This window comes from Aedes albopictus, chromosome 3 (genome assembly GCF_035046485.1).
Source record: "Aedes albopictus strain Foshan chromosome 3, AalbF5, whole genome shotgun sequence".
NCBI lineage: Eukaryota > Metazoa > Arthropoda > Insecta > Diptera > Culicidae > Aedes > Aedes albopictus.
In genome coordinates this window covers 71,420,989-71,431,965 of record NC_085138.1, presented here as the reverse complement: position 1 = coordinate 71,431,965, position 10,977 = coordinate 71,420,989, and the positions used below count along the sequence as shown (strand labels likewise).

Genomic DNA, 10,977 nt, shown 5'->3' with positions numbered 1-10,977 from the left:
ACAGCTCGGTAACATAAAGTATGAAGAATAAAGTTGATAATTATGGAAATAAATTGTTGATAGAAAATTCTTTTGAAGTAGCCTTAATTTTTTCAAAGCTATTTGACATTGAAAATTATAATTTTATTGAATTTTGGTACCACGACACACAAATAACGCAGTTGCTGAACAATGACTGTACTGCAATCGCCCCTTTCATGAAGCAATGACGGTGGTGGAGCAAACGACGTGCCTCGATCTCCCCCATTCTGAACCGAGGATACCTTATGTTGCAACACAAATTAGTGCGCTCTCGTGATATCATTCGTTTGCTTTAGGTGGTGGGTGGTAGGTATCGTCTGTCTAGTAGTAGTAGTAGTAGCTACAAGCAGCATCTTCAGAACCAGGCCAGCAACGCAACAACGGGGGAAGAAGAACCCAAAGCGAGCAGCATTCTTGAGCACACTCGCAGCGACGTCGACGTTTCTTCCTCGCTCGGTTCTGTCTGTTGGTTCTGGTGCTGCCGCTGCTGCACCGAGCCCCATTGCAGTAACAAAATAATTATATTTTCTTGAGTATTTATATATCATTATTTGGGAATGTTTAATGAATTTAAATGGCACCGAGCTCGGAACCGAATAGAGCATTCTGCATACACAACGGTAGCATCCTTCTTCGTAGCAGAAGGGTTTTGTACAGTTTTCAAGTTTACAGTTGTGAGGAGCGTGTTTGCTTTGCGAAGAGGCATTTGCTCGACAGAGGAGAAAAAGCTGTTTGTTTCTGTGGGAAGAAATTTCATCTGTGCGATTCCACAGCTTACAACACCGTTAATGATATGGTTCTATTTGGGGAGCAAGTGTCTCGGCTCGGGTTGTACGACATAATAAAAGTTTCTCTCTCATTCGTTTACCCTGTGGCGCGTTACACAAACCCACTCGAGACGGTTGGAATTGTTCCGGAAAAATAATTTCTCTTTCGCAATATTTGCCCGCTCATTACGCACCCCTGCACAGAACCGGGACAAACGTTTATCGTACTTCCTACAACCTATGAAGCCTATGTAAGAGTACGAGAGCATCATCCTTTCCGGCCATACCGCGAGCACCGCGACAGCGGTATTCCAAGGATTCAGTTCGGAAAACATAATCAAATTTACCGATTCTGGCGACTGCCGCTTCCACTTCCACTGCTGGTTAAACTTTATTTGCTCAAGTTTATCTGTAGGCTGTCCAGAAAAGAAATAAATGAGCATTCCGAGGAAAGCTAACTCATTTTGACAGGAATTTACGTCTTCCGAATCGCGATCATCCGCTATATTATTATCGGTGTATAGAAGCACGACTACCCGTGGGTAGGAAAATTATGTGAAAACAATCCAGGAGATTTCTTAAATTCGGAATTCACAATAGGAAGATACCAACAATAGGATACGAAGATAAGACTTGTATCGGTATGTTTTATGATTTCGATTAGTTCAGTACACCAGTTTTCGTTGTTTACTGTTGGCAACTTTATGCATTTTCATCTTTAAATTCTGGTATGTATTCATTAATTGGTGAGCCCATTTCATGTTATTATTTCAAAATATTCTGAAACTCTCTCAAACGAGCAACTCGATTTGAGCAAGACAGCATCCATATTTAAATTACTCATTCATACCAAACCGCAGATACTGCGACAATAAAAAAAAAACACATTGTTGACTTAACTAGCACATTCAATTATACTCCAAGGATCCAATTTATTCTGAAATGTCGCTCCTAACCGCAATATCTGTTTCCAATTTCATTGAACTCGACGTAATAATGTCGTACCTCAAATAGCCAGCAGCAGCGCTCGAATCAAACCGAGTATGTACTTAACCGGACAATGTGTGTACGAATTCATACATGTGTGTATGTTAGTGTACCAATTCGTACGCCAGCCAACCCCAAAGCCACCGATATTACCAACAAACCCAAATTTATTGACATTAAAGCACACGAACGCGATGACGACGCCCATATAGGTCGCATCACTTTCCCACTCGGCGTTACAAACGTTGCCCCCTGTCTCACAGTGCGATATACATTTGCGTTCAAAAGATTTGGCCCCTTGCCTTTGCAATCGAATAGAACTTCAAAAACACGTGCGTTACGACTTATTTTTTTTTTGGTCTGAAATCAACTGATCAACTTTCAATACTAAGCTCAACTAGCTAGAATCTTTTGACAAGTTATGGTCCCAGGTCCAGATTGGGGGATGTGGCTGGTCAAGGTAGCCAGTGTCCTGAGTCTCCAGATTGAGTGGGTATATCCTTCTCCATCACACACTGAACACCGCTGAAGATTGTCCTTAGCATGCGCCACTTGAAAGCTCTGAGTGCTTGCAGGTCCCTTCGAGCATTGTCCATGTCTCGTGTCTGTAAAGAACCGCCGGTCTGATAAACGTTTTGCCTTTCTTGTACACCAAGTGTACTGGAAAGGCCATATATTCACTCCAAAAATGGCTTTTTGATAGAAGGCCCGGAGGGTCGAGTCACATGTACCAATCGACTCAGCTCGACGAATTGAGGTGATATCTGTGTGTATGTTTGTGTGTGTGCGTATGTGTGTATGTGTGTGTACAAAATAAACTCACATAATTTTTTGATGATTCATTCGACGCGAAATCTGACCCCACTGTTTCCTATTGAAAATGGTTCGGATTGGTCCAGCCGTTCCGAAGTTATCGCCATTTAGGTGTTCCGGACTGGTACCTCAGTAAGGGGCCAGATATGAAAATGTTACAAACTCATGCATGCGACACGTCAAACCACGACATTTTCGATAAACTAATTAACGGTAAGTAGCTAAATAGTTTCAGACCATATCTGAACCGGTAATGTACCGGAACCGGTTCCAGGTGCTCCGCCGATTGTGACCAAATATAAAAGTGAACTAAACTCATATATGCGATATGCATTCAATAGCTGCTTTTTCGAAGACCAGTTGAACGTTGAGCAGAAAAAATTGTTTCAGACCTTATTTGAAGCAGTATTGTTTCGGGACTGGTTCCGGGTGTCCCGCTGGAAGTGGCCAATTAAAAAACTGACCCAAACCCATGCATGCGACATATCAAATAGCGGCTTTCTCGATAATCAGACGAATGATAACCATAAAAATAGTTTCAGACCGGTAGTGTTAGATCTGAACCGGTAGAGTTCCGGAACCAATTCCCGATGTCCCGCCGGAAGTGACTAATTATAAAAGTGAATCAAACACATGCATGCGACGCATCCAACCACAGCTTTTTTGATTACCAGATGAATGGTAAGCAGTAAAATAGTTTCAGACAATATCTGAACCGGTTCCGGGTGTCCCGCCAAAAGTGGTCAATTAAAAAAGAGATCCAAACACATGCATGCGACACATCAAAAAGTGGCGTTTGTGGTAACCAGATAAATAGTAAGCAGGTCAATATTTTTAGACCAGTATGTTATATCTGAACCGATAGTGTTCCAGAACCAGTTTCGGGCGACCCGCCGGGTGTGGCCAATAAAGATACTGACCCAAATACATGCATGCGACATAAAAATAACAGCTTTTTCGATAATCCGATAAACGGTCAGCAACAAAATAGTCTTTGACCACACCTAAGATGACCGGCAGTGTTGTAGAACCAAGATTGGATGCTTCGCCGAAATTACGAAAATCGATGCATGCGATATATATGTGTTAAAGAAAAAAATCTTGACGAAAGTAAAGCGATCTCTTCAAATCCCACCACTTTAGATTGCCGAGGCGTAATTATACAGAAGGATGGATCAACGTTGTATGGGAGAATTTAAATTATATCGCATCAATCCCCTATTGCGTCTAGTGTTACTTGTTTTGTCAAATTGTATATTAATAAACAGTGATAATCAAGTATAGGCTGTGCAGAAAAAAAAACTTTGTTGAATTGTTTGGATATTGATTGGCATCCAGTGCCAGTGAAGGTGGTCAAGCAGTCAACTGAGAGGTTGATATTTTTCAGCTCAGCCTATACGTTCAAAATAACATCGGAATATAAGCCATCAATAAGTTTCCAATTTCGCTTATGACTCTGACAAAATTCTTGCTTTTCTGAATAAGGCTGACACAAACTTCTATTTTCTCCTGTGTCACCCCACTTCCCTCTCGGAAAACTTTGGTCAGAATTCATCATTTTGAGGAAAGGCACAATTAAAAAAATAAAGATAGATAGATAAATAAAGCATTTTCAAATTCTATTCCTCCTAAGATGTTAGCCTTTTGTATTACAACATCAGTGTGCCTGTATGGGTTAAATAGATTACAACATCCTCCTAAGATTAAGGTGAAATTAGAGTCCATCAGAAAATTTCTTAACAAATCCGATAAGTTCAGCGATTTTGCCTAATTATTCAGTTACTTTTTCATCAAATACATTTATTATTTATCACCCCTCTCCTCGACGATTTATCGAGCACTGTTCTAAAGTTCACTCAGTATTCAGGAGCACTTCGGCCTACGTCGAAGAAAAGGTCATGAGTACATATTCGACGAGAAAGCCACTATCACCACTAGGTGGATAAATCTGGGTTTTTATGTGCTGGATTTGGTGCGTGGGCGAATCTTTTTAGATCGCAGCTTTTTTTGTTGCTCATAGTTAACCCGACATCCACTGATTATGCGTCTTCGAATTTCACGGCTGACATTATTGTCAGTAACAATCAGAGGTCCACCTCGAAGTAATCACTGTCTATAGTGACATTACTACCTAGACCGACCCGGTCGTGCTCGGTTCCATCTACCAGCATGTACTTTGTTTTTGATTGATTCCCCACTCGTTCGACTATTGCTTCTTCGCGGTTAAGGCGGGTGTATTGTACAGCTCTGCCACCTTTCCAAATGTTCTGGCATTAATGTCCATGTCGTTTGCAAATCACATAAGTCGACCGGGTTTTGTGAAAATCGTACTCCGGGTGTTGAGCCCGGCTTGTCGCATTACACATGCCAGAGCGATGTTGAAGAGAAGGCATGAGAGTCCGTCAATTAATTGCAGTCTCAAGCGAGATTCGAATGAGCTGGATAGTTCACCCAAAACTCTTACGTAATTTTGCACACCGTTCACTGTTGCTTCAATCAGCCCAGTCAGATTTCCAGGGAAGCCGTTTTTGTTCATGTTTTACCATAGCCCAGTGCGGTCCATACTGTCGTATAGGACCTGGTATTCACTCTGCATTTCTGGAGCATTATTCGTATGGTGAAGATCTGGCCCGTTGTCGACCGGCCGTCGATGAAGCTGGCTTGATAATTTCCCACGAAATTATTCGTTTTAGGTGACAGACGACGGAAGATGATCTGGGACAGCACTTTCGAAGCAGTCCTCAAAATGGTGATCACCCTGAAGTTCTCACATTCCAAATGGTCGCCTTTCTTGTGAATGGGGCAGATTACCCCTTCCTTCCACTCCTCCGGTAGCTGTTCGGTTCCCCAGATCCTGACTATCAGCCGATGCAGACAGGTGGCCAACTTTTCTGGGCCCATCTTGATGAGTTCAGCTGCGATACCATCCTTACCAGCTGCTTTGTTGGTTTTGAGTTGGTGAATGGCATCCTTAACTTCCCTCACGTGGGAGTTGGTCCATGTCCGTCCTCCGCTGCACTGGCGTCGTCGTTTCTTCCGTTGACGTAGGCTCCCATGCCTACGTTCTCCACGCCGTTCGGGTGCTGATCGAAGCGCTGCTTCCACCTTTCGATCACCTCACGTCCGTCCATCAAGAGGCCTCCGTCTTTATTCCTGCATATTTCGGCTCGCGGAACGAAGCCGTTGCGGGATGCGTTGAGCCTCTGATAGAACTTCCGTGTTTCTTGGGAACGGCACAGCAGTTCCATTTCTTCACACTCCGCTTCTTCCAGGCGGCGCTTTTTCTCCCGAAAGAGACGGGTCTGCTGTTTCCGCTTCTGTTTGTATCGTTCCACGTTCTGCCGGGTTTCTTGCTGCAGTATTACCGCCCGTGATGCGTTCTTCTCCTCCATAATGGCTCTGCACTCCTCGTCGAACCATTCATTCCGTCGATTCTGTTCCACGTACCCGATGGTGCTCTCGGCTGCGTCGTTGATGGCTGCTTCCACTGTACTTCAGCAGTCCTCTAGAGGGGCCTCATCGAGCTCGTCCTCGTCTGGCAACGCGGTCTCGAGATTCTGCACGTATGCAAAGGCAACATTCAGTTGTTTTGATCGTTCTACATTGTACCGTGGCGGTCGCTGGTACCAGGCCCGTGCACAGAAGTGGCGCCAAGGGAGGGGGTTTTCCCAATTTTGGCAAAAGGCGGAGGGGCGCCTAGTGTATGGAGCGTCGGTAACGGAGGGGGTTTTACACCCAAACCCCCACCCCCCCCTTGTGCACGGCTTGACTCGTACCGTACATTGTTGATTATTTATTTATTTATATAATCTTGATTTATCGACTGTAAAGTTTTCTATCAAATATGGTTTGGCTTGCAGTCCCTCGAATCAAAAGGAAACAGAGGTTATCTATTTTCCGACGTTTCGGCGCAATGTATTTTGCCTTCTTCTTGGGATCACTAAAATGGTTTATACAATAAGTTTAATTTTACATTTCTATTTGTGTGTCATTTACTTACTAGAGTTCTGTTTTTTGTCATTGTCTGTTTGATTTTTACATAAAATTGTCCTATTTTTGTTCGTCGCATCACTATTGTTTGAAAATTTAATTATGTTGAGTAATATAGTCAAAAATATACTAATTAAAAACGAGAAAATTACCGTTGAAGTTCAAGTTCACTCACTGCTTCGGTAGACTGTTTGGTAACTGATCTGTGTTATGGTTTAGGTGGGGTCGGATGGGTGGTTGGTGTTTCTGTTATTTTGTCCATTAGTGTTTTTTGTCATGACTGTGTTAATTCTGTGTATTAGTCCAGAGAGCGTACTGCTAAGTCTATCTGTATCTGTTCGTTTGTTGATGGAATCGTTGTCGTTGCTTATGTGTATCATCTCTAGAATCGGGAGAATGTTTCTCTTGTACGTCCGATCGACTATTCGTGTTGTCTCGTAGATGAACCTATGGTCGTGGTCGATGCAGTGGGCCAAGAGAGCTGTTTTTTCTCTGAGTGCTCTCACTGGTTCATCTGCATATGTACGGCCTGACTCTAATAGGTTCTCCAGTTGGTTGAGATTGCTCCGATGGCCCGACAATCTCTTCTTCAGCAGGTTGCCGGTCATACCGATGTAGCATTTGTCGCAGTTTCCGCACTGTATTCGATACACCACGTTATGGTGATGATCCATGGGTATCGGGTCCTTAATGCGTGTGTAGAGATCCCTTATCGTGTGCACGCTCCGTGGGCATATTATTACGGAGGGATAGTCGTGTCGTAGTATCTGGATGATTTTTGGTGTAAGTGACGGGATGTAGGGGAGAGATCGGTATATTTTCGCTTGAGGCGGTCCAATCGTGTGTTCTTCGGTCGTGTGATCGTCGGCTGTAATGGTGTGCGTAGATGTCCAGTGTGTTCGGTTCAGAAAGCGATTGATGAGGTTTCGGGGGTAGTCGTTGGTTTGCAGAATTTGAGCGATGACTTCTTGCTTTTTCTCTTCATCCCAGTTGGTGGATAATCGGTTCTAGACATCTTCAACTCATACCACCCGAGTATCCAATTCACATTTGAAGTGGAAACAGACGGTAGGCTCCCATACTTAGACATGACTCTAGTTCGGCAAGAAGATGACACCATTCGAACCGAGTGGTATATGAAAGCCATCGCATCGGGTCGTTTGTTGAATTTCTCATCTCTCCATCCTCTCACCCAAAAAATCAACACCATCAAAAATGTCATCGATCGGGTAAACCGATTATCCACCAACTGGGATGAAGAGAAAAAGCGAGAAGTCATCGCTCAAATTCTGCAAACCAACGACTACCCCCGAAACCTCATCAATCGCTTTCTGAACCGAACACACTGGACATCTACGCACACCATTACAGCCGACGATCACACGACCGAAGAACACACGATTGGACCGCCTCAAGCGAAAATATACCGATCTCTCCCCTACATCCCGTCACTTACACCAAAAATCATCCAGATACTACGACACGACTATCCCTCCGTAATAATATGCCCACGGAGCGTGCACACGATAAGGGATCTCTACACACGCATTAAGGACCCGATACCCATGGATCATCACCATAACGTGGTGTATCGAATACAGTGCGGAAACTGCGACAAATGCTACATCGGTATGACCGGCAACCTGCTGAAGAAGAGATTGTCGGGCCATCGGAGCAATCTCAACCAACTGGAGAACCTATTAGAGTCAGGCCGTACATATGCAGATGAACCAGTGAGAGCACTCAGAGAAAAAACAGCTCTCTTGGCCCACTGCATCGACCACGACCATAGGTTCATCTACGAGACAACACGAATAGTCGATCGGACGTACAAGAGAAACATTCTCCCGATTCTAGAGATGATACACATAAGCAACGACAACGATTCCATCAACAAACGAACAGATACAGATAGACTTAGCAGTACGCTCTCTGGACTAATACACAGAATTAACACAGTCATGACAAAAAACACTAATGGACAAAATAACAGAAACACCAACCACCCATCCGACCCCACCTAAACCATAACACAGATCAGTTACCAAACAGTCTACCGAAGCAGTGAGTGAACTTGAACTTCAACGGTAATTTTCTCGTTTTTAATTAGTATAGTTTTGACTATATTACTCAACATAATTAAATTTTCAAACAATAGTGATGCGACGAACAAAAATAGGACAATTTTATGTAAAAATCAAACAGACAATGACAAAAAACAGAACTCTAGTAAGTAAATGACACACAAATAGAAATGTAAAATTAAACTTATTGTATAAACCATTTTAGTGATCCCAAGAAGAAGGCAAAATACATTGCGCCGAAACGTCGGAAAATAGATAACCTCTGTTTCCTTTTGATTCGAGGGACTGCAAGCCAAACCATATTTATTTATATATTTATTTCTTTGACCTTCATCGGGCATAGAGCCTTAATGAAGCCTGGCTGGGAAAAGCCTTTTTGAGTTGCCCACATCTTACGGCTCACTCAAATAGGCATAAAAACCCTGCATCTTTTGAATACATATACACATTAAAACATAGGCAAAAAAAAAATAATACAAAAATGCCTTAAAAACTAAATTGTTACAAATAATAAAGTCATTCTATAAAAGCATTACACATAACACAAAAAAAATATAAAATAAAAACACATAGTTTCTTCCACAGAGTATGTTCAGCTTCTGAGCTATCGATGGCTATCCTGAATCCTTCGTTTGAACGACTCGGCGGAAGTGTTGAAGTCGAACAGGTAGTGTACACTGTTGAAAATGTCAGACATGAACCGGATTGGTTCATGCATTCCATAGCCTGAATTTCTCGATTCAAGCATTAAAAATCCACGTTGGCGAAGTACTCGCATTGGAGCATACATGTTGATTCGGCTAAGGATCTCAGGAGAATCCAACTCTCCCAGCAGAATTTTGGCCACGAAAACAGCTTGAGCGTCCTTCCTTCTCTGTTCAAGAGTTTCGATGCCGAGCAATCTACAACGGTTCTCATACCTGATGACGGAGAGTTTTGGGCGCAGTTTGACCATCACCAGATAGTGGTCGGAGTCGATGTTGGCGCCACCATAGGTCCTGATGTCGATAATGTCGGAGAAGTGCCGTCCGTCAATCAGAACGTGGTCAATTTGAGATTCCGTCTGCTGTGGTGATCTCCAGGTGTATCGATAAGGGAGGCTGTGTTGGAAAAAGGTGCTACGTATGGCCATATTTTTGGAGGCGGCGAAATCAATGAATCGTAGGCCGTTTTCGTTCGTCTGCCGGTGGGCGCTGAACTTACCAATCGTCGGTCTGAATTCTTCCTCATGGTCTACCTGAGCGTTTAGGTCACCTATGATGATCTTGACGTCGTGGCTTGGGCAGCGATCGTACTCGCATTCGAGCTGCGCGTAAAATGCGTTCTTGTCATCATCAGTGCTTTCGGAGTGAGGGCTGTGTACGTTTATTATGCTGAAGTTAAAGAATCGTCCCTTGATCCTCAACCTGCACATTCTTTCACCAACCGATCACGATCCTCTGCATATCACCCATCACGATGAAAGCTATTCTCAGATCGCGTGTGTTGCCGCAGGTATGTTAAATGGTATGATTATCTCTAAACGTTCGCGCCATGGATACTGTCTAACACACCTCCTGCTGAAGCACTACGATGCCGAACCAGCGGTCCTTCAGTAGATCGGCAAATATACGGGTGCTCTCAATGAATTTGAGAGATCGGAAGTTGCACGTACTGAGTTTCCAATCGTAAATCCTTTTTGCTCGCTAGAGTCGTGGCTGTTGGTCTTTTCCGTTACAATGTTTGTTTACGGCTGGCTAGTAGGGCTTTACGACACCAACATCCTACTTTCCGAGTGCACTGTTGAGCTTAGAGTCCTTCCATGGCACTCGGACGTTGATCAGCCGCCCATAACATAGGGATAAAACGCTGCTGTGAGCCGCTCTTCCTGAAGAACAGACGCTCAGGTATGCAGAAGCTACCCCGCACCTCTTCCCTGTCAGCCTAAAACCAAAGTTTGAACAGATTACCCGATTTTCCCTAGAGTTGCTCACAGTCCGGTCGCTACCACGTGGAGGTAGTGATAGGAGTTGCTGGGCAGAGGCTAGTGATCTGAATGGGATCTGTATTACACGAATTATCTATCCTTACCCTGCCCCTTGTACATCCCTGAAACCTTCTGAAAACCCATGACACACCATTGAACACCTCCGAAACCCCTTAAGAATTAAACCCATAGTAACCTCCGGGATCTCCTTGAGAATCCATGGCACTACCACCATGGTACTGGCCATGAACTCCTTTAACATCCATGGAATGCCCCTGGAACTCCCCCGAAACCCTCTGAAATACTTGGAACACCTCACAAAGTTCTACCAAAAGCGTAACGCAACCCG

The 10,977-nt window shown here is 43.7% G+C and overlaps 1 protein-coding gene across 1 annotated transcript; it reads left to right on the top strand.

The window, feature by feature from the left end:
- Nucleotides 1-7,594: 7,594 nt before the first annotated feature.
- On the top strand, nucleotides 7,595-8,950 carry LOC134291507 (uncharacterized). Its single transcript, XM_062859317.1, has 2 exons — nucleotides 7,595-8,665; nucleotides 8,737-8,950. The coding sequence occupies exon 1, from the start codon at nucleotides 7,667-7,669 to the stop codon at nucleotides 8,600-8,602; it is 936 nt and encodes a 311-aa protein (XP_062715301.1). The 5' UTR covers nucleotides 7,595-7,666; the 3' UTR covers nucleotides 8,603-8,665; nucleotides 8,737-8,950.
- The last annotated feature ends 2,027 nt before the right edge of the window (nucleotides 8,951-10,977 follow it).

Coding starts and splice junctions, on each gene's coding strand:
- LOC134291507 (XM_062859317.1), top strand. CDS start 7,667: ATGACTCTAGTTCGGCAAGAAGATGACACCATTCGAACCGAGTGGTAT.